The sequence below is a fragment of the Spea bombifrons genome, chromosome 9, assembly GCF_027358695.1.
Source record: "Spea bombifrons isolate aSpeBom1 chromosome 9, aSpeBom1.2.pri, whole genome shotgun sequence".
Lineage (NCBI taxonomy): Eukaryota > Metazoa > Chordata > Amphibia > Anura > Pelobatidae > Spea > Spea bombifrons.
Window position 1 is genome coordinate 31,690,385 of NC_071095.1, and position 23,416 is coordinate 31,713,800.

General features: G+C 42.6%; 1 protein-coding gene across 1 annotated transcript in view; it reads left to right on the forward strand.

Moving 5' to 3' along the window:
* The first annotated feature begins 2,442 nt into the window (after nt 1–2,442).
* The window catches only part of EXD1 (exonuclease 3'-5' domain containing 1), a 31,096-nt gene continuing 10,122 nt past the window's right edge, over nt 2,443–23,416 (forward strand). Inside the window, exons 1-10 of the mRNA XM_053474446.1 lie at nt 2,443–2,596; nt 5,907–5,975; nt 7,247–7,310; nt 9,923–10,044; nt 12,431–12,579; nt 13,411–13,512; nt 19,736–19,822; nt 20,259–20,363; nt 20,783–20,863; nt 21,176–21,319. Of these exons, the coding sequence (XP_053330421.1) occupies nt 2,464–2,596; nt 5,907–5,975; nt 7,247–7,310; nt 9,923–10,044; nt 12,431–12,579; nt 13,411–13,512; nt 19,736–19,822; nt 20,259–20,363; nt 20,783–20,863; nt 21,176–21,319 (1,056 nt within the window). The 5' untranslated portion in view covers nt 2,443–2,463. The remainder of the gene's footprint in view (nt 2,597–5,906; nt 5,976–7,246; nt 7,311–9,922; nt 10,045–12,430; nt 12,580–13,410; nt 13,513–19,735; nt 19,823–20,258; nt 20,364–20,782; nt 20,864–21,175; nt 21,320–23,416) is intronic.

Genomic DNA, 23,416 nt, shown 5'->3' on the forward strand with positions numbered 1-23,416 from the left:
CCTCTTTGTTTCCAAATTTTTAAATTTAAATTACCAATTACCGTATTTGCTCGATTATAAGACGACCCCCCAAAATCTGAATATTAATTTATGAAAAAAAATAAAAAGCCTTAATATAAGACGACCCTATAGGAAAAATTTTTTACCAGTAAATGTTAATTCATGTAAACTATGTGAACAATTGTTTGTTAATAAAAGCTATGATTGAGGAAAATATTTTTTTATTTCCTTTTTTTACAACCTGCCACACCCCAGTTATGCACATCTGCCCCCAGGCTTGCCACTCTCCCCCTGAAATGCCTTATACCCCCTATATGCCACCGTGTCCCATGATATGCCTTTTAACCCTCTAAATGCCACTGTGCCCCATGATACACCTTTTAACCCTCTATATGCCACTGTGCCCCATGATATGACTTTTGACCCCCTATGTGCCACTCTGCCTCCAGAACTTCCTTATATATTAAAAGGCATATTATGGGGCAGAGTGGGAGATATAGGGAGAGTATAAGGCATTTCAGGAGGCAGAGTGGCGTATAGTGGGTTAAAAGGCATTTCTGGAGGCAGAGTGGCATTAAGGGGGTTAAAAGGCATTTCACAGAGCACTCTGCCTCCAAAAATGCCTTATGCCCCCCCATTTAACACTCCCTCCCTCCTCCAAACTTACCGGTGCTTCTGAGTCCCCGGTGCTTAGTCCGGGCAGCGTGTAGAGCTCTACACGATTCGCATAGACAACTGAGCAGAAGTTATCTACGCGAATCGCATAGAGCTCTTCACGCTGCCCGGACTAAGCACCGGGGACTCAGAAGCACCGGTAAGTTGGGGGGGGGGGCATAACACAGGAAGATCCAGGTCCCCTGCATCTCTGCGGGGGATCTGGATCTTAGTCTCATAGTCAGACCTATTTGAGGTCTGATTATAAGACGACCCCGATTATAAGACGAGGGGTATTTTTCAGAGCATTTGCTCTGGAAAAAACCTTGTCTTATAATCGAGCAAATACGGTATGTTTTCTATAATAAGAAGTGGGAGACCTATTATTAACTTGTCTTCAAGGCCCACCTTTTTTTTTTTTTTTTTTTTTAACCCAGTTGCAATTCTTGAGGCGATGCCTTAGGACCGAACTATTTGTTTCCATTATTTCTGTGGCTCTCTTAGTCGGAGAAAAGAGTTTGTAAATCTTTATAAGGATCATTTTTTAGGGATCTCACCTCTATACCATACCTCTTGTGTTGCTTCATTTCTCTGAGTTATACAGGCATGTAAAAATAAGGCTGCTTGTGAATATTCCTGAATAAGAGGCACACTTAGACCCCCGTGCGATAAAATTTTTTAAATGAGTTGAGCTTTTAGTCTAGGTTTTCTAGCTCCCCATATAAATCTATTTATGGAACGTTGAATTAAATCCAGCCAACTATAAGGCATACTAAATGGAGTCATCCTAAAAATATATATAAACTTGGGTAGAGCATATGCCTTCACTACATTTATCCTTCCCCACCAGGAGATGAATAAACCTCCTCCTCATTTTTTTAAAGGATACATTAATTTCCTTAATCAGTGGAAGAAGGTTAATCTCCATCCAGGAGTTTGGAGTAGTTGTAATTTTTAAAACTAAATAGACAAGTGATTCGCTAGTCCAGCCAAATCCTATTTTCTCAATTTCTTTTTTTTGTACTGTATTAAGACAGAATGGTAATGCCGTTGATTTGTTTATGCTTAGTTTGTAGTTAGCAATAGAGCTATATTGATGGATCAACACCATAATCTGTCAGTAATACATTGTCCGCATAAAGTTTAATTTTTTGTGTCCCTCCCTCCCCACAGCCCACTATCCCCGGACTGGCTCTAATATCTCTTGAGAGTGGTTCCAGCGAGAAGACGTAGAGAAGTGGGGAGAGGGGACAACCCTGTCTTGTACCATTCGCTAAGGGGAACCAGTTGGAATTAATTCCTGAACCTATTACTCTACCCATTGGTTTACTGTATAAAGCCATTATCGCCTGCTGTATTTTCCCCTTTATTCCAAATGCACTCAAAGTTTCAGCCATATATCTCCAGCTGACCCTGTCAAACGCTTATGTTAGACAAATATTAGAATCTATTTAGAAGGTTTTTTTATTAGCTTGTGTAGGTGAGTAAAATATTTTTCAAATAAAAGTAAAAAATGCTTGTTTTAAAATGTTTACCATTTTATTAATTTATTTAATAGTAAATTAGATATTCTACATTACTGAAAGGGTAGTATGTAAGTGGAACTTGCTAAAGCAGATGTAGAAGTTAACACATTAAGGGGACACTCCAGCCATGATATGCGCTTAAATGCATATGGGCTGATTAAAGTTTGAGTCGTTACTTCAGAGGCCAAAATGTTATCCAAGCTGTACAGAATAGGTGTATGCTATATTTTTCTGCAGTTGATGTTGTTTTCTGTAATGCAGGGGACCTGGTTACTTCAGAGGCATGGACACCATTGTTGATTACAAATTTTTGAGCAGGGTCATTGGGAAGACTATCAAAATTACAATGAAAACTGGATGTTTGCGGGGAGTTTTAATAAATATTGATCCAAGTCGGACAATTCTTATCAGCAAAGGTAAGCATTAAATTATATCTTACTCGCCTTACCTTTTGCTATTGATAAAATGTGTTGAGGTTTTTGTTGAGGTGAATACATTGTGACCTGCCTCTAAAACTATCCCACATCATAAACTCATAAGTAGTACAGTATTATCTTTTAAAGTCCCTAACTTTCAGAGGGTTTTTATGGGGGTATATTGAACGGACAAGCTTCAAACATGTCCCAAATAGGATATGGAGGCAAAATCGTGAAATGATTGAAATGGCAATATGCTACTTGTACTTATTGCTCTATAACAGGAGTGTCCAAGTTTTTTCTGCAGTGGGCCACTTCATCAGAATTGTATACGTGTGCAGGCCGCACTCATTTTTTACTGTTAGAAAATATGGCCTTTAATAAAATATGCAGATAAGTAAATGACACAAAACCTTTATTTTTCTCATACTCATTCAAACACCCTTCCCCACCCCCTTACCTGCACTGCATCTCTCTCAATGACGCTCACAGACTTCAGCAGGGGGCATGGCCTCCCTCTGCGCTCTCTTGTACTGCACAGAGGAAGCAGGACTGGAGCAGAGTCATGTGATGTCATGTACATTCGTGTGACTCTGCTGGGTATCGCTTCCCCTGTGCAGTACAAAAGACCCTCCCACAGGTCAGCACAGCAGGGCTCTTGTGATCCCGGTTGCCCTTGAGGTGCCCCACTACACACCAGGGAATCTGAAGCACGAAGAGAAGTCTAGGGAAGCACTGTAAGTCAGGGTGTGTGTGTGTGTGTGTGTGGGGGTATAACGGCTTTCTGGAGGCAGAGTGGCATATAGGGGTTAAAAGGAATAGCAGGGAGGCAGAGTGGCATATAGGGGGGTATAAGGCATTTCTGGGGGCAGATGTGCATAACTGGGGGCAGGTTGGCAAAGAAAAGAAAAAAAATGCATTTTTCTCAATCATAGTTTTTATTAAATATGAAAAAATAGTTTACATTAGAATTAATATGCGGTACAATTCTGGGCACCAGTCTTTAAAAAGGACATTATGGAATTAGAAAAAGTGCAAAGGAGGGCTACGAAATGAATAAGGGGATTGGGAGATACTAGTTATGAAGAGAGACTAAAAAAGTTAAAATGATATACGCTGGAAAAATGGCGTCTCAGAGGGGATATGATAACATTATATAAATATATATACGCAGGGCCAATATAACAAACTCTTCAGTGACCTGTTCATTAACGGAAATATACAAAGAACAAGAGGTCACCCTCCGAGACTGGAAGAGCGGAGATTTCATAGACGACAAATGAAGGGATTCTTTACAGTGAGGACAATAAAGATATGGAATTCACTTCCAAGGGAGGTGGTGTTATCCAATACATTAGATACCTTCAAAAGGGGCCTCGATATTTTCTTAGAAAGGCATGACATACAGGGATATACCGTATTTGCTCGATTATAAGACGAGGTTTTTTTCTGAGCAAATGCTCTGAAAAATACCCCTCGTCTTCTAATCGGGGTCGTCTTCTAATCAGACCTCAAATAGCCGGTGCGGGGAACTCTGATCTCTGACAGCTGGGGAAGGTCTGCGCGATGGACGCAGACAACCCCCGCTGCTAGCCACACCTCCTCCCGGCTGCAGCGGAAGTTGTCTACGCGGATCGCGTAAACGTCAACCCGCTGCCCCGGCAATACAACCCGCTGCCCCGGCAATACAGCAGGAAATTGGAAGCACCGGTAAGTGTGTGTGTGTGGGGGGGGGGGGGGAGTGTTAAATGGGGCATAGGGCATTTCTGGAGGCAGAGTGCTCTGTGAAATGGCTTTTAACCTCCTTAACGCCACTCTGCCTCCTGAAATGCCTTATGCCTCTCTACCCCATAATATGCCTTTTAATGCCAGAGTGGCATATAGGGGTATAAGGCATTTCTGGAAACAGAGTGCTCTATACAATGCCTTTTAACCCCCTTAATGCCACTCTGCCTCCAGGAATGCCTTTTAACCCTCTACATGCCACTCTGCCTCCTGAAATGCCTTATACCTCACTCCCGGTAAAACTTTTTTTCCTATAGGGTCGTCTTATATTCAGGCTTTTTCTTTTTTCCTAAATGAATATTCAGATTTTGGGGGGTCGTCTTATAATCGAGCAAATACGGTAACTAGAATAACATTAATACCGTATTGGCTCGGATATAGGCCGCACCCGCATATAGGCCGCACCCTAAAAGTTAGGTGCTTTTTTAATGAAAAAGGTTTCTGCCCCCCCCCGAGATATACTGCCACTCTATCCCCCCTGAGATATGCTGCCACTCTGTCCCCAAGATGTCCCCCCCACACACACACACCAAACTTACCGGTACAGACTCCACAGGGTCTTGCGGGGCCGGCGTGGGACATCTACACATAACACTTCCGGTGCCGTCAATTCCGCCGTGGGAAGTACCGGCAAGGAAGATTGTTCACGCAGACGTTCACCGGCAATGCGAGCAGAAACAACCTCCGCTGCTGGCACGTCTGCAAGATGTGCTTTAAAAATCTCCCTTGCCGGGACTCCCCCCGTGGGAATTCCCGTCAAGGGAGATTGTTAAAGCACATCGAGCAGACGTGCTGGCAGCGGAGGTCGTTCATGCTCATCGCCGCTGCCGGTGAACGTCTGCACGATGCGCTTGGACAATCTCCCGTGCCGGCACTCCCCCCGTGGGAAGTGCTGGCAGGGGGAGGTTTTCTGAGCACATCCGAGAGTAGGATACAGGTCCCCTGCACCACTGCGGGGGATCTGTATCCTAACTCCGCTGCCTGCCGTCGGGCGCTAGACCCCGGATATAGGACGCACCCTCACTTTAAAGACTTAAAGTGGGGGGAAAAAGTGCGGCCTATATTCGAGCCAATACGGTATTTTAGAGCTCCTTAATCCAAGGAGAAATCCGATTGCCTCTTGGAGTGAAAAAGGATTTTTTTCCACTGATGGCAAAATTCGAAGTAGCTTAATTAGGGTTTTTTTTTTTTTTGCCTTCTTTTGGATCAAGAATAGGAAGGTTAGGTAGAAGGGTTGAATTGATGGACTTAGGTCTTTTTTTTAACCGTATGAACTGTATACTATATAATATTTACTAGTATGGGGTCTTCCTGTATTCAGGCGTTTTTTCCTAAATTAATATTCAAATATTGGGGGTCGTCTTATAAATTCGTTATATACTTGAATGGGGTATTAGCTAGCAGGCTGTTATACAGTCTGAAATGAGATGTAGGCTTCAGAAAAATTTCACGTTTGGAAAAGGATATGAGGATGTATCATTTTGTACCCCATAACTTCCAAAAACTTTTTTTTTTATGCCTTAAGTTGAAGATTTGGAAACTGGCAAGAACATTCCTGGAGCACAGCTGCTTTTTGGGCGTGATATTTTGAATGGTAAGCGTAATGAAACTAGTAGCTGAATTTATAAACATGGAAACCTATTATCTGCCTATTCCATGTAGGGCACAAGTACTTGGCTTATAAAACTATTTGTAATAACTCTCTGGGCATATGTCCCTCTCCTCCTTGACATATCTCATGTGAGCTATACAGTTTCTTGTGCCCCTTTAAGGACTTCCACTATCTGGGATCCAGTCCATAGCAAGAGTTCCCACTGAACTGCTGACAGAAATTTAATGGCCCGGTATCAACTTTCAATTTGATATATTGTGTTAATATCCCAAAGTACCCTCCCCCAAAGAACTTAATCCCCAAGGTTTCATCAAAAAGCAGTTTGGTTCTTTCCATGTGGCCTAATGGAAAAATGAAAAGTCCTTTACTGGAAAATAATCAGTCTGAAATTTTCCTTTAACTGGACAGTTAAGCTGTCGTGTGTGATAGCTGAGAGGTCACTTTAACCCCTTAATGACAATTGACATTGCCTAAAAACAAAGGGTTAACGACAATTGACGTGCCAGGACAGTCATGACTTCCAACGGGTGCAGAAAGCTTTCTACGTTTGCTTTCTGCACTCAAACGGTGTTGCTGTAATGCCTCGACGTCAAGGCATTCAGCAACACAGTGATCTGCATCAGGGGCAATGTCTGGTCGATCCCTGAGGCGTCAACGTCATCTACTCAGTACCAATTACTTACCTGCTTGCATGTAGGCCTCCTTGTTGTTGGTATACGCTAAGTCCTAGTTTACTCCTACCAAGGGCTTCTCCCTTGGTCGCATTCTGGAATAGTCACAAAATCAAAGTTGTGTCCAAAGAAGCAAGCTGGCTTTGTATGTCTTTGTATGTATGTGTGAGCAGCAAACATTGGGTCCATGAATTTCCTGCAGGAGGACCACGCCTGTACCAATTAGCAACAAAAAGATGGAAACGAAACTATTGATTCCAAAAGTGTCAATACAATGCTCATAAGTGTTAAAATTTACATCCACATGGAGCACGACGCACCAAAGCAGAACAAGAAAAATCGCTTAATGCGTATGGCACTTGTGTACTTAGTCATAAGCATTAGGTCTTTAAACTGATTTATTAATTGACCAATAAAAGCGTCAAACATGTACAAACCACTAAAAGGGGAAATCCAGCCTCTGTTGTGTAATGAGTACCAACAGATAATGTAATATGTAGACTAAGTGTTAACCCTGTATTTCATGATATAATTAAGGGAATTTGCATAATTAACATGCTCATACTACTGTCTTTGTTTTAGTGGAACTGCACAAAGAATCAATGGCTGCACTTCAGGGGAAACCAGGACTCACAGTTGTTAAGAGGTAAGAATGCAGGAGACATGCATTGCAGTCCCCAGGTATTGTGAACCTAAATTTTTAATTCTGTGTTCCTGTGACATCCCACCGAGAGATTGGCTGTTGGCACGTCCTCTGTTTTGCCAAATATAGGCAAATATTGCTTATAGTTGGCAAAGAGGAAATGAAATGCCAACAATCAATCTCATATTGTAGGCACTAAGTGATCCCTGGGTGCTTGTTAAAATATGGATATTAAAATGACACTTTGTGTGTATTGGAGCAGCTGTTTGGCAATACTTATGCAGTAACCCCTCACCAACCTTGGGGTGATTTCACATCTCATCTTTGACATACATTACACACTAAAATATCTCACAAGCTCTGAGGGGCCATCACAGAGAGGAAAATGCTGCCAATGTACACACAAATGTGTATATTTTAATGTGATCGTCTAATGTAACAAATTTAAAATAAAGCTCTTAGCTGACGCGGAAGAGGCTGCCCTACAGCAGCAGCATCTCTCCTATTCCATGGTCTGATTATTCTTGCAGTTGATTGACTGCTTCAAGTAGTCAATCTGCGATGGGAAAGTGATTTTATTGAAGTCAAGGGCAGCGCTTTACACACGCTGCTGGGAGGCGGTCAGCCGTGCGCGCTGCCGTTGACGTCATTTAGCCCGAGAACATTTAAACTCAGCCTCTTAGTTTCCTGTTGTTCTGAGTTCTAGCTTCTTGTATTCGACCCCAGCTTTTGATATATTTCCGGCTTGTTTATGGACTTGATATATTTCTGGATTGCTGCTTCTCAGTTACCCCTGACCTCAGCTTGCTTCAGTTTTAGGGCACTATCCTCTAAATGGTGCTCTTTGAACTTTCTTCAGTAGAGTCTCCCTGCATACCGGATTCCTCCATAATTTATCATTCATATCTAGGTGCATTATATTGAATTTATCCAGATTATATACCAGTCACTGATCATTTTTCCAGTTTACCTAAATCATTTGTCATTTGGCTTCTTCCTCCAGCAACATCAAACCTGTTGCAAATCTTTGTGCCATCAACAAAAAAAACATACCTTACCATCAAGACCTTCTGCAATATCACTAATAAAATTATGAGATGATGGGTCCAAGTACAGGTCCTTGAGGTACTCCATTGACTACAAACCTTTCTTGTCTGTCACTCAGCAACTGTCTAAACCACTGAACAGTACTGGGATCCAAAGTCATAAACTGCAGTTTATTTATAAGTCTTCTGTGTGGGACAGTGTCAGAAGCCCTACTAAAATCTAGATTCCCAATGCACCATCTTGATCAATTGTTACCCAATCAAAAAAAAAAATCAATAATATTATTTTAGCATGAGGGGGTGTGGAAAGGAAGGAATGTGTGAGTCTGCAGAATCCCACATCCATTTGCAAAACTGAAAACATGAACATTTGCATCACATATACTCAGACCTAGAAGTGTTGAACCTGAGATAAAGCATCTCTGTTACAATATTAAGAACCAGCCCTGTGAAGTTAAATGGCTGAAAACTCAAGAACCAATGTGCCACTCATGCATTTCTCTCCTTGTTTTGGTGCATGTATTTTAACCCATTCACAATGGAAGACTTGAGGACCAATAATGTAGCTGAAACTTCTTTGTCCCCACTTCGCCGTAATCTTGGCAATCACATGGGCACTGCTGCTGCTCTCTGGCCAGACCAGCAACAGCAAGAAAGACTCCCGTCTTAACAAATTACTCAAGAGATTAGGACCTTTCCATACCTAAGGCTACTCTCTGTTAGGCCCATAAGGCCCATACAACTAGGTCCGGTCAGAAAACCGGCAGGGGAGGAACTAGCTTGTCTCGGTGATCAAATTGCAACACTTGAACATACCCACTACCTGAAACGTTGATATGACTAGTTGAAGGAAGAGTCAAAAAGGCACCCATTTTTTATTATGAAACTTTTTAGGGCTCACCAACTCTATCAAAATTAGTTATATGAATATAGCTGTAATCCTGAGATATATTTAGTTAGAGCTCGGAAATAATCTTGGGCTAGATCTTTTATTCCTGAATTTAAAAAATGTCCCCTACACCATTACACTACCGCCAGCCTGAACCGTTGATACAAGGCAGGATGGATACAGTCTTTCATGTTGTTTATGCCAAAAGTCTGAATCCAGACCAGGCAACGTTCTTCCAGTCTTCTGTTGTCCAATGTTGGTGAGCCTGTGCAAATTGTAGCTTCAGTTTCCTGTTCTTAGCTGAAACCTACTTCAAGGTTTGATGTGTTGTGCGTTGGTACTCTGCATACCTTGGCCATAACGAGTGGTTATTTGAGTTACTGTTGCCTTTCTGTCACCCTGTGCTCCCAGGGCAAGAAGAGGCCCTGAAGAAGACCATCGCTGAGCTACAGGGTTTGTCACATTATATGTGTAGATATTTAGTATGGACTGAAGTGATTCCTAAAGAAAGCCCTACAACAATATATAATTTGTGTGGTAAACTAAATAAGTAATATGAAAATTGTGAATGTTCAAATATAGACCAAAATAACTGTAATGCTTGCATCTTTACATTAAAAATAATTTTACAAAGCCTTACCTTAAAGAGTTTAAAATATTAAATTGCTGGTTGGTTGCAGAGAGGATTTTCCTTCGAAAGAAGCCGTATTTATTGGGATGCAGGATGTGGTACCCACAAAAGCTTACACCAGCGTTTCACAACAGATTTACGAGAGTGCTTTACAAGCCGCCAAACATTCAGGTATGTAACTGTGAAATGTTTGTGCTGTGATTCGTTTTTTAGTAGTATTAGTCTTTTTAATTCTAATCTTTTCAATTCAATCATTTAAAAAAAAACTGAATATTGGTTTTCACTCAAAGTTACAAAAACATAGAAAGTTGCAAGTCTCATGGTTTTGAGATAAATTACAACAATACAAAGCTTATAAGCTTAAAAACACAAACATAAAAAAACCGAAGGAGCTTGAAAACTCATACCCAAACACTCTCCAACTAACTGAATATCGGAAATAGTCAGCATGCACCGCAAATGTGGAGATTACAAAGTGGGGAGAATAGGAAGCCTACTCCACTACACTTCCTGTCATCAGGTCTGTCACCATAGGAGAGAGCAGTGTAACAAGAGGATAGACAGGTTTAAGTTAGAGCGAGAAGGTGCATGGAACTAGAGGCAATGTTATGTAAGGATGTTAGTTTTGGTCACACCTTTCATTCCATGTAATGTCTTAAGAAGAGGTTATTCTCCACCCTCAGTGATAAGAAACCAAAGCTCAGTTTAATACATGTGGATAGGCCTCACATTCAATAAATAAATTGAGCACAGTTATAAGAAAGAACTGAGAATCCAATTATATTTACTTATTTATTAAAAGATCACAAAATACATAAATCGAAAAATAATCAGAGTGTAATATAGAATGCTTATTAAAGCTTATATGCATAAAAAATTAACATACCAGTGAATCTCGATACGCAGACTCACACAACCTTACCTGAACTGCAGATCTTCTGGTGCCACTTGCAGACTTCGTTTCCCTCTGCGCTGCTCGAACTCTGAGTGAACTTCTCTTGTCCCGCCCAGGGGAGCAGGAATGGAGCGGAGTCATGTGATGTGATGTACATTCACATGACTCTACTGGATTCCTGTGTCCCCTCGAAGGAACAAGAGACGCTGCTGAGCAACACAGAGGTTAAACAAAAATAAAAAATCTACAACCACTGTATAAGACGCAGCCAGTTTTTACACCCCAAATTTTTCTAAAAAAGGTGCATCTTATACATGGGGAAATACAGTAAATAATTATAACTAGACTTATGTATCACTAGCACAAAAATGGTTGCTAATGGTCAGATAAAAATGAGAGGAATATTACTGTCGAGGCCAGGTTGATTATTTTCACAGAATAGCTAAAACATCCCAATCTTATGCCACAAGAAAAGAAAGAATCTTATGCAACAGAAAAATACTAATTTTACATAGTTGAATTCTTTACCATAATTTTACCGAGGCCTTTATGTTCCAGTGGGCAAAGGTAAAAGTAGGATTGGAGGAGTGACAGGGTACAAGATTATTGAAGTTTCTGGTATGTTGAGAGGATAGAGAAGGGAACAACAAGAAACGGCCAGGATTTGTGTGAGCATAGAGATTGCTGGGAGTAAGGGAAGGTGGGGGAAAGAGAGAAGGTGAAGGTAAAAAGTGCCTGGGATGAGAGAAGGGTAGAATGACGGAATGAGGGAGCAATATAGACATAGTGTGCAGGTGGCTGGAGAGATAACTGTTTTACTAATAGAGGAAATTGAGAAGAGGAAGAAGAGGATTGTGAACATGATAACTGGAGAAAGATGGAAATGCAATGGTGGTGGATCTAGGTGGCACTTGATGGGTCAGAGGAGTATTGATGAGAACCTCCAAGTTGCTTTTTCCTTGGTGAACTCCTATACTGTGACACTAATTGGTCTGTGCCAATAATTGGACAACTCCAATTAAAGAACAACCCCCTCAAAGGATGGAATATCAAGGAACCCCATCAGACACAGAAACAAAATGTAACATTTAAACTTAAAATCAAATTAGCTACATGTATTCAAAATGACTGAACAAGAGTGCCTCTTCTCTCTAAAACAAACAAAAAAAACACAGCAGCATGGCTTAGGTTTGCAAAGTTGCATCGGAACAAACCACAAGGCTTCTGCAACAATGTCCTTTGGACAGATGAGACCAAAGTGGAGATGTTTGGCGTAAATCTGTCAGGCGCCCGTCCGTCAGGGCACCAATGCGCAGTGCCTCACCCTAGTACCCCCACCTAGGGTCTGATCCAGCAGTAAGAATGGAGGCTGCTCAGACCCCCCCCCGTCCCCCCGATGGTCAAAAACTCTGGGTACATTTAAAGATCAAAGTTTCTGTTGATCCTTGCTTGGTGTTCTGTAAGCCTCAGTACCTAGCGTTTCCTTGTTGTTCTAATTTTTTCTTGGAGGGGATTTTCCATAACTTTACCCAATTTTGTGAGGATTCAGAGGGAAAGTGTTTTTTTTTTTCTAATTTTTGCTAGTTTTATGTGATCACTGTTACCCAAGTGTTTCCCTACTTAAATGTTTGACAAAAGATCAACATTGTTTGTTATAACAAGATCCAGACAAGAGTCCTAGTTGTGACATGAAGATGTCCTTTAACAGGTTCAAAAACCTGAATCCCCTTGCAGAACTCGCTATTGGCCCCTTGCGTCGATATAGAGACATCCAGCAACAGAAGAAAGTTAAAAATATGAGTTCCCAGGGGGTCTGTCTTCCCCAGCAGGTTGACCACTGGTACTGTATTCGACCATGCAGGTTAATGGAACACAGCTCACTAATCACAATGCAATCAGTAAAATATATTTTTTTTTATAAAGCCAATGATGTCACCATGACATCTTAAGGAGAACCATCCAGTTAAAAATTGGCACAAATGACGAAGGCTAGTGATAGAATTTGTAGAGGGAAAAGGGTTAAAATAGTAGCGTTTGAAATAATTTGGGGCGTCTAGTTCAAAAATATGTTTTGATGGTTTTGCATTGGCCGGCTTTGGAAAAGTGGTTTTTGAAAAAGTACTTATAGACTTATTGTCTTACAACTTGCCACACACTCCACACACAAGATGGCCACCATAATCCACTGAATGGGAAGTGACGTCAGACTTCAGATACTTTTAGATATTTTGGCACCACACCCTCTTACTGGTGCCTAGTCAGTTCCCATCCTATAGAAGCCCTTAGTAGACATCAGACCTTGCCCTCTGATGGCCGTTCCTATTCCTCAGTGTGCATTCTGTTACAGTCTCCTGTATTTGATCTCAGCTTGACCTTGTTTCTTCTGACCTCCAGATTCCTGACCTCGGCTCGTTCTTTGTTGTACCCTGAATTCTGGCACCCTGACCTTGGCTTGACTTTTTTGCTATGCGTGACAAAATGTTTATAATAAAATAGGAGATGAACGTCTACAATGCCAACTTGTAAAAACATGTTTTGTGACAGACATAACATTAATGGTTTAAACATTGTATGCTGTTCAACAAAATGTGTGCAATGTAGGTAGAAAAATGATGCAGGTGTTTTTTTTATATTTGTTATAGGTAGTGATCAATTTTCTGTCAACTTTTTTTTCTGTTCCAGTGGATGAGGAGGAAGTAGAATACACAGTAATTGACCAATTCCAACCAATATTTGGTCCAGCTGTAAGTATTTATACGTAATTTATATGTAATCATACGTTTAGCTTTTATATCTGGCAAACTCAATTAACCCCTTTGTGACAATGGCTGATTTTATTTTTTGTACCCTTCGTGACAATTTCCACGCTGCTCGTGTTTAGCTGTAACTTTCTTCTTTCCCGTTTACTGAACCCACACACATTATATTTTTTTTTCCCAGGACAAGAAGAGCTTTCTTTAGATGTCCTTGTTTAGATCATAAATTATTTACTATTAAAGTATAAAATATGGTGAAAACTTTTACTTGAAAAATCTTTTACTTGTCTATAAAAGCTAACAGATTCTACTATTCGTCCTGAGTTTAGTAATAACCAATGTTAATGGTTTTTTTTTTTGGTGAGCGAGTAGTTTCCTGTTCTTAGCTGACAGGAGAGGCACCCATTGTGGTCTACTGCTGCTGTAGCCCATCTGCTTCAAGGTTAGACATTTTGTGCGTTCAGGGATGGTTTTCTGCATACCTTGGTTGCCTTTCTGTTATCTCGAACCAGTCTGCCCATTTTCCTCTGACCTCAACAAGGCATTTTCGTCCACACAACTGCCGCTCACTGGATCTTTTTTTCGGACCATTCTCTGTAAACCTTCGAGATGGTTGTGCGTGAAAATCCCAGTAGATCAGCAGTTTCTGCAATACTCGGACCAGCTCGTCTGGCACCAACAACCATGCCACGTTCAAAGTCACTTAAATCCCCTTTCTTCTCCGTTCTGATGCTCGTTTTGAATTCAACAAGTTGTCTTGACCATATCTACATACCTAAATGGATTGCGTTGATGCCATGTGATTGGCCAATTAGCTATTTGTGTTAACAAGCAGTTGAAGGGATGTACCTAATAAAGTGGCCAGCGAGTGTATGTATCATTTCTAACTTATATTGGTAGGGCTGTTCCCAGGGCAGTATGGATTGAGATCCTTTTTGGATCGTTTTGGATACCAGGGATGTCATAGTCACATAGTCAACATCGCTGGCCTCCCAATGCATTTTATTTATATTTTTTTTTTTTTTTTTTTTTTTTTTTTTACCAGAAGGGAATCTCTGATGAACATTCCGAATACAATGGTGTATCAGTGCTTGTCTGAGGCTGGCTTCTGCCAACATGGGAGAGTACAGACTGCCAAGAAGCAGCCTGCTTTCCCGTGGTGCAGAAGTGGGATATGCCTGCCCCTGCAACAAAGTCAGGGCATTACCAGTATTTCCTAAGGTGTATCTTGACTTTTAAGGGCGTAGCAAGTACATGATTAGCACATTTTCTCAGAAACTGGACGTGGCCAATTTAGTATTGCTTCTGTGTTGATTGAGGTCTCTCCAAGCCTCTACCCATAGTTTAACATAAGTTATTTGGCTTTCTTTAAGCTTGGGGAACATTTGGCAGGGTTGGTAGTAAGATCTGCTTCCCAGAGAGAAACGAGTACCTTTATGAAGGTGTGTGTTCTAGCTGGTGCATTGGATCACAATATGATCCAGGTAAGTTCTTTGGGGTATATTCACTAAATGGACAGTGTTATGCTTACTTGCAATATGAAGACTGGTTACTAGAGGGAGGCAGAGAGAAGCAGAACTACAACGGTCTTGAATCTTTGCTAGTAGAGTGTTTTGGATGAAGTAAACACAGAAGGGTCCCAATGTCCGTTTCAAGTTTAACAGGGTTATAGAAGGCACTGTGATCAATAAATAATCCACGGTTGAGGCTTTTAGCCATATGTGCAATACAATAATATCAGTGAGAGGTCACTACCAGAAATATAGCAGACAAGCTTCCTGTCACAGTCCTGGGTCCCGGCCGGTACCGGCAAGAGTTTGCCCGTACACGGCAAACTCCGGGATCCCGGGCTGCACCCTCAGGTCCCGGCAGACACAGGCAAGTCGATGCTTGTGAACGCCGGGTCGCGGGTCACGGTCTCGGTTCCCGGCAAACACAGGCAAGCCGATGCCTGTGAACGCCGGGCTCCGAGATCGCGTGTCACTGACTCGGATCCCGGCAGACACAGGCAAGCCGATGCCTGTGAACGCCGGGCGCCGAAGTCTAGTGACACAGACGCGGATCTCGGCAGACACAGGCAGGCTGATGCCTGTGATCCACCGAGCTCCGGGGCATATAGGGCGTCCTCCGGGGATCATCCTACTACACTGCAGCAGCCTGCCTGCAGCAGTGGAGACCCCCGGAGTCGGGGACTTACCTGTACTCGATCCCTTCCTCGCGGCAGGAGCTTACCTGACTACCCTCTCTGGATCTCGACCACGGCTTACCTGACTACCCTCTCTGGATCTCGACCACGGCTTGTTGTGTTCCTGTGTCCGTATCCTGGCTCGGTTATCCAGTCTTTGCTAAGCCTTACACCTTGTACTGCCAACTCCTAATCTTCTACCTATACCTACCTTATCTTGCCTCCTTGCTGTTGGGATCATGGGGTGCTGCTGCCAGGGGCTCCTCCTTTGGTCGTAGTGTTCCAGGTGGAATAACTTCCGCGGTGAGTGCCAGTGTAAGGGAGGTCGTGACAGTACAACAGGGTCATGGATCCATCGGAGTTGCACAAGGTTCTGTCCTCTCATGAACAGCGGTTGGAATCTCATGAATCCAGATTTAAATCTATGCAAGACACCCTGGAGCAGATAGCGCATGCTGTTCAAGTTCTGGTATCCCGTTCTGACGCCGGTTCAGCTGGTACGTCTTCGGGGGCCGCTTCATCATCTACACCGGCTTCTGCGCCTCCAGACGCTGTTCCCATGTCGTCTCCTGTGAAGTTACCGGCTCCTAACAGATACAGTGGTGATCCTGAATCCTGTCGTGGCTTCTTGAATCAATGCTCCATCCAGTTCGAAATCTCTCCGCATATGTTCACTTCGGAAAAAGCCAAAGTAGGATATTTGATTTCTTTACTCACCGGTAAAGCCCTGGCCTGGGCTTCTCCATTATGGGAAAGGGACTCTCCCATGATTTATAACTGCAGTTCGTTTATATCTGCCTTCCGTAAAACTTTCGATGTCCCAGGCAAGGCCGCTACTGCTTCCTTATCTCTGCTACATTCCGTTCAGGGGGCTCATTCTGTGGCTGAATATGCCATTGAATTCAAAACTATCGCAGCAGAGGTTAATTGGTCTAATGAAGCTCTGATTGAGGCTTTTTATGATGGACTTTCGGAGAGGTTAAAGGATGAGTTATCCACTAGAGACCATCCTGATGAATTGGAAGATTTTGTTTCTTTGGCTCTCAAGCTAGACAACCGGATGAGAGAAAGACAATCGCAAAGAACCAATCAATCCCTTGAACGATTCCTCCGGGTATTTATTAATGATCATCAAGATAACTGGACACAACTTTTGCCTTGGGCGGAATTTGCTAGAAATAATTCTTGTCATGAGGCCTCTAAATTGTCCCCATTCTTTTGTAATTATGGAATTCATCCCACTATGTTGCCGCACTCCTTTACACCAACTCTAGTACCTGCAGTGGATCATTACATCTCTCAATTACCTGCTCTTTGGGACTCTGTCCAACTATCCTTATCTAGGGCGGCTGATATGTATAGGTGTCAAGCTAATCGCCGTCGCAGGTTAGGTCCCTCTTACTTAATAGGAGATAGGGTGTGGTTGTCAACTAGAAATTTTAAACTCAAAGTCCCTTCGATGAAACTGGCTCCTCGATATATCGGTCCTTTCCGTATTTCTCGTAAGATTAACCCGGTCACATATGAATTACTCCTCCCTTCTTCTCTGAGAATGCCTCGGACCTTTCACATCTCCTTGCTTAAACCTCTTGTGTGTAATAAATTTACCAAATATACTCCACGTCCCAAATCCGTTTTTATTGATTCCCAAGAGGAATATGAAATCCAGTCCATCCTAGATTCCAAGAAACTACGTAATTCGGTTCTTTATCTTGTTCATTGGAAAGGATATGGTCCTGAGGAACGATCTTGGATCCATTCTAGAGACCTTCATGCCCCCGCGTTGCTTAGGAAATTCCATAAGAAATTTCCCCATAAACCTGGTTTTTTTTGGCCTACGGCCGGCCCTCGAGCAGGGCGTACTGTCACAGTCCCGGCCGGTACCGGCAAGAGTTTGCCCGTACACGGCAAACTCCGGGATCCCGGGCTGCACCCTCAGGTCCCGGCAGACACAGGCAAGTCGATGCCTGTGAACGCCGGGTTCCGGGGTCGCGGGTCACGGTCTCGGTTCCCGGCAAACACAGGCAAGCCGATGCCTGTGAACGCCGGGCTCCGAGATCGCGTGTCACTGACTCGGATCCCGGCAGACACAGGCAAGCCGATGCCTGTGAACGCCGGGCGCTGAAGTCTAGTGACACAGACGCAGATCTCGGCAGACACAGGCAGGCTGATGCCTGTGATCCACCGAGCTCCGGGGCATATAGGGCGTCCTCCGGGGATCATCCTACTACACTGCAGCAGCCTGCCTGCAGCAGTGGAGACCCCCGGAGTCGGGGACTTACCTGTACTCGGTCCCTTCCTCGCGGCAGGAGCATTTCGTTGCCACGCAGCTGGAGGCGTGGTTTGGATGGCCGACTGGAGCTTCAGCGGTGACGTCATCTTAGGGGCGGGGTTAGGTTCTGGCGCCAGATTTAAAAGTCAGGAAGTTCTCTAGCCAGTTACCCTGTTGTGGTCTTTATGCTCGGTTGTGTTTTGAGTTACTTCCAGTTATTTTTGACCCTTTGCTTGCTTGACCTCTCTTTGCCTGCCGATTTTGTACTGTGCCTTGCTGATCTTATTGCTGAACCACGGATTGTCTGACTACCCTCTCTGGATCTCGACCACGGCTTACCTGACTACCCTCTCTGGATCTCGACCACGGCTTACCTGACTACCCTCTCTGGATCTCGACCACAGCTTACTTGACTACCCTCTCTGGATCTCGACCACGGCTTGTTGTGTTCCTGTGTCCGTATCCTGGCTCGGTTATCCAGTCTTTGCTAAGCCTTACACCTTGTACTGCCATCTTCTACCTATACCTACCTTATCTGGCCTCCTTGCTGTTGGGATGATCTAAATCCTGGGGTGCTGCTGCCAGGGGCTCCTCCTTTGGTCGTAGTGTTCCAGGTGGAATAACTTCCGCGGTGAGTGCCAGTGTAAGGGAGGTCGTGACACTTCCACCTTGCCAGTCATCACGCTTATTAAATGTGTGGATTCACTGGCAACATCCCTGGAGTACTGTGATTTATTTTCTTGGATAAATGTCTTATTGTGCACTTAGTGGAGCAGAAGTGCTTTTGGACATAGCTGCACGGGATTTTCCATTTGTTTGCTATGGTACCTTGTGTACATATATTCTGATTTTTCTCTTTTGGATTGTTATCTTCTTTTGGATTGTTATCTGACTGTTTACAGTCACAAATAGGCAGAAGCCTTCTTGCTTTGAGTCAGGAGTTGAAGATAGTACTAGTTGCATTCAACAGCCGTAGCAGTACATACGAACATCCCAATCTGCTCCTAGTACTAAAATCTTGTCCACCCCACCTACCAAAGTAAGGCATGGTTTTAGTCACCATTACAACCAATGACTTGCTGAGGGGTCAGGGTCCAGGGCAAAGATAGCTTGCAAGCTAGTTTATGGTGAAGCAGAGAATTTGAGGTTGTCTCCTTAAAATGCACAACTAAGGCAGGAACTAAAAAATACACCTGTTGTGCAAATCCCTATGTCTCAAGTAGTATGAAGGAAAACAAAAAGCATGTAGGGGCTGCGATAGAAGAGAAGCATGGTTACAACCAGAGACTTATATTGGCTGGGCCCAAGTCATCCCCTACTACTTATCTGTGAGGCTGCCTTGTACCATTTGGCTTGTGCTGTGTGTAATGTATAAGGGCAACTTTGATCTCCCCAGTTAGCCCAAGCAGAAGTGGCGTAGCGGGATTGACCACATATGTGGCGGGAGCGGCCGGGATTGCCACATATGTGGCGGGAGCAGAACACACACATTGTGGGAGCGGGTGGTAATGGTTTAATTCTGTTACAATATTGATTGAGGTTGCCATGTGTAGTGCAATCATAGTTGAATCAGTGAACTTACAATAACCTACAAGAAATTTTACTGATTGAACAATACACTATACAAGGCCATTTTAGCTCTTTCAGGGAACGTTCACATGGACTAGTCCTCGATACTGTATAGAGCATTGTATTTTTGTGTAGGAACATCTGTTGCCCGTAGCAGTTTTTCATTGATTGTCTATTTCTATTAGGTGCGACATCTCCAAAACCAGAAAGTTCTGGGTATTGGTGCTGTTGGCTTAAACCTTTGCCGCCATGGAAAGATCTGCTGGCTACAGGTGAGAAACTAAATTCAATGAAAATGGTACAAAAACAGACTAAATGTTTTCTTTGGTTGTCTCTCTGTTTATTGAATTCATTTATTTTGCTATTAAGGTAGCTATGCACTTCAATCATCTTGAACATCTATTCAAGTTTAGAAAGGTCATTGAATCAATACCCTTATGTATACTTTGTAGCTTGGGCTGACTAAACACTTTATGCTAATCCAACAAATCCTAAACACTTGGTTCACTATTGGATATTCTTCTCTGGGTCAAATGTGTTTGTGTTGTACTGCTGTAATTTTATACTTCTGGGTGGCTTTGTTTTATTTGCAGATTCCTTGGCAAGAGCTACATGTATTAAATAAAACCTTATTCAGAGCATGCAAAAATACATAATATTCATTCACTCTCACTAAATGAACCATATTTCCATTAACTTTTCTGGCAGGTTGCAAGCAAAAGCCGTGCATACCTTTTTGATGTCCTCATTCTCGGTCCAAAGATTTTCAAAAATGGGCTACAAGTGGTCCTAGAGGATAAATCTATCTTAAAGGTGAACCATAATATCCAACCATTTTGCAATTTTGTATTCAACATGATAAAAACATGAGTGACATTAAGTAATAGTATGGCTTGGTGACCAAGAGGGTAGAATTTCTGTATGTATCCTATATGATTTGTGTTAAATAGCTTTCTGCAGATAGTATATATTTATCCATGTGTTTGCTTCTTTCACGTCTGGTAGCTTAGCAGTTGCTTTCTCCTACCCACCCCTACGTTTTCCCTAGGAATGTGCACTTTTTTCCCCCTTTGCTTTACACAAAACCTGTGTTTTTCCAAATAAAAATATATTCGGTAATGCACTTGGAATTTAACTCTCAACTGTCTTAATCCATTTAAGCAAGTTAATATGTAAATGTACATAGGTTTTTGTGTAGATGTTTTAGAAACTTAACGCCATGCCTTTTGCAGGTTATCCATGACTGCCGCTGGCTGGGAGATTTTCTTTCTCATCAGTATGGTGTTGTCCTGAGTAATGTGTTTGATACACAGGTAGGATCATATGGTTATTTTTTAATTCGTACCTCACAGTTCCATATTGTTGAGCCTTGGCGGCCCATGACCCTGTCATTGGTTCACCGCTTTTCCTTCCTTGGACCACTTTTGGTACTGGGGTCACGTTATAAGAAGGGGGGTATTTTTCAGAGCATTTGCTCATCTTATAGTCCATAAAATTTATTCAACTAATCGATAATGAAAGATGAAATTCCTGAGAACTTAAAACTTTACGTTTTTTTGTGGGGGATACATAAGAACTAATTATTAAAACAGCTGAAGTCATTGCACTTTACAAATTATTACTAGGTTGCTGATGTGTACCTGTTCTCGGTGGGGACCGGGGGATTCCTTCCTCATCGTACAAGCTCACTTAAGGAATGCTTGACTCGTTACCTCAACATGCCACCATCACGTGTTTCCTTCTTGACTCAACGTCATACTCTTGAAAAGGTGCGTACACTTTTGCAAAGTTTGAATATACATATAATACCAAACCCAGAAGTTGTGGTTAAGACCAGAATTAAAACTTGCATTCTACCACTGTGAGGTAAACAGGCACCTAATGGGATAAAGCAGCCAAGGTATCCGTTACAGTCTAATAAAACCTAATATTTCCACATGACTAGTTAACAATAAATTATGTAACCCATTTTTTTAGTGGTTTGATTTCTGTGCCTGCTATTGAAACATACAAAGGGACTCTCCAGGTTTGACCGTAGTGTTTAGGCATGCCCACTTCATCCATTATTCCCATCCCCCTTCTAACCAATTTTTTGTTTATTTTTTCATTCATTAGCTTTCAGAAAAATCATTTTGATTCTTGCCCTTTTGGTTCAGATGAAATTCAGAGGTTTTTTTTATTTTTTTATATCCAGAAATGGAACTCGCCTAATCTCAGGTTTTTGTTCTTTGCTTTTGCGCCTTCTTTTTATTTTCCACATCTCCATTCTTCTCTGTGATATGCTTCCCCCAGTGCTACGCTGCATTGTCCTGGGCTCCTTGTGCACTTCTGCATCTTGGTGAAGCTTCGGCATCACAACGGGACAACTTCTTCACGATTCCTCCAGTCAGGGGAGAGGCTGTCCATGTGGTGCACACCGAGGCTCTGTCCTGATGTAGAAGTGCTCCAGGAGGACATGGTAACACAGTGGATCACTGGAGAACAATGAAAATGTAGCGAACACGAAGAAGGTGAAGAAGCAAAGAACAAAAAGCAGAGCTATGGAAAAGGAGATACAGCCTGGACTCTCCCCTGTCAGCAGTGCTGATGTCAACTGGGTCATCACTGGAGGACAGTATATATCATTACCCAAAAAGTATAACCCTCCCCCGCGCTCCATTCACTATCCACAAGTCCCCGGTGTATTAAAAATACTATCCTATAGGCAATGTTCCATCTAATTTTTCTTAGGTGGCGTGCACAGAAAATTTCTCTTGTGCAAAAATTTTCACAGAGCAAAAATTTTGTGCGCACAATATCCGCGCCGCATAAAGTTTCCAAAAATTTTTTTTTCTTTTTTGGGGAAAAACTGTTGTGCGCACAATTTTTGGATGTGTGCGCTCTCTTAAAAAGCTATGTGCACGCGCACAAGCGCACAGCTTAGAGGGAACACTGCCTATAGGGTACTATATAAGGAATGGATGTACTACACGTGGTGTCCTGCTTCACAGGGAGAGATGAGATCAGGGCCGGACTGGGACTGAAAAGCAGCCCTGGAAACATTTGGAGAGCAGCCCCATATAGTTTATCTCGCGATTGAGCTCTAATACCCACACGCACCCCTTACACCCGAGTCACACTATGTGCCATACAAATAACTATAAAACATTCTTTTTATCATATTATTTGTATTAAAATACCAGAAAGCAAAACTGTTAAAAGGCCCTAATAAATGAAATATATTACACATAATGGAATCAAAACATTTACTACTGCAAACATTTTTAGATTGAGACATTTTTTGTTTTTGTTTTTATTTCCTTTTATTTGCCAACCTGCCCCCCCCAGTTATGCACATCTGCCCCAGACTTGCCACTCTGCCTGCTTTTAACCACCTATATGCCCCTCTGCCTCCAGAAATGCCTTATACCCCCTATATGCCACTCTGCCATATAGGGGGTTAAAAGGCATTTATAGAGGCAGAGTGGCATATAGGGGGTTAAAAGGCATTTATAGAGGCAGAGTGGCATATAGGGGGTTAAAAGGTATACCATGGGGCACTCCAGAAAAGCCTTATGCCCCCCCATATGCAACTCTGCCTTGCACAGAGCCCCATGTCAAGTTAATAGAACCTGATTAAGTTAGTAGAATCTGATGTCTTTTCGTATTGCAGGGTATATCCAGAAAACAAACACAGATCAATTCTGGTGGAGTGCCAGACATCTGCCCCAGGCTTGCCACTCTGCCCCCTTTTAACTCCCTATATACCCCTCTGCCTCCAGAAATGCCTTATACCCCCTATATGCCACTCTGCCATATAGGGGGTTAAAAGGCATTTATAGAGGCAGAGTGGCATATAGGGGGTTAAAAGGCATTTATAGAGGCAG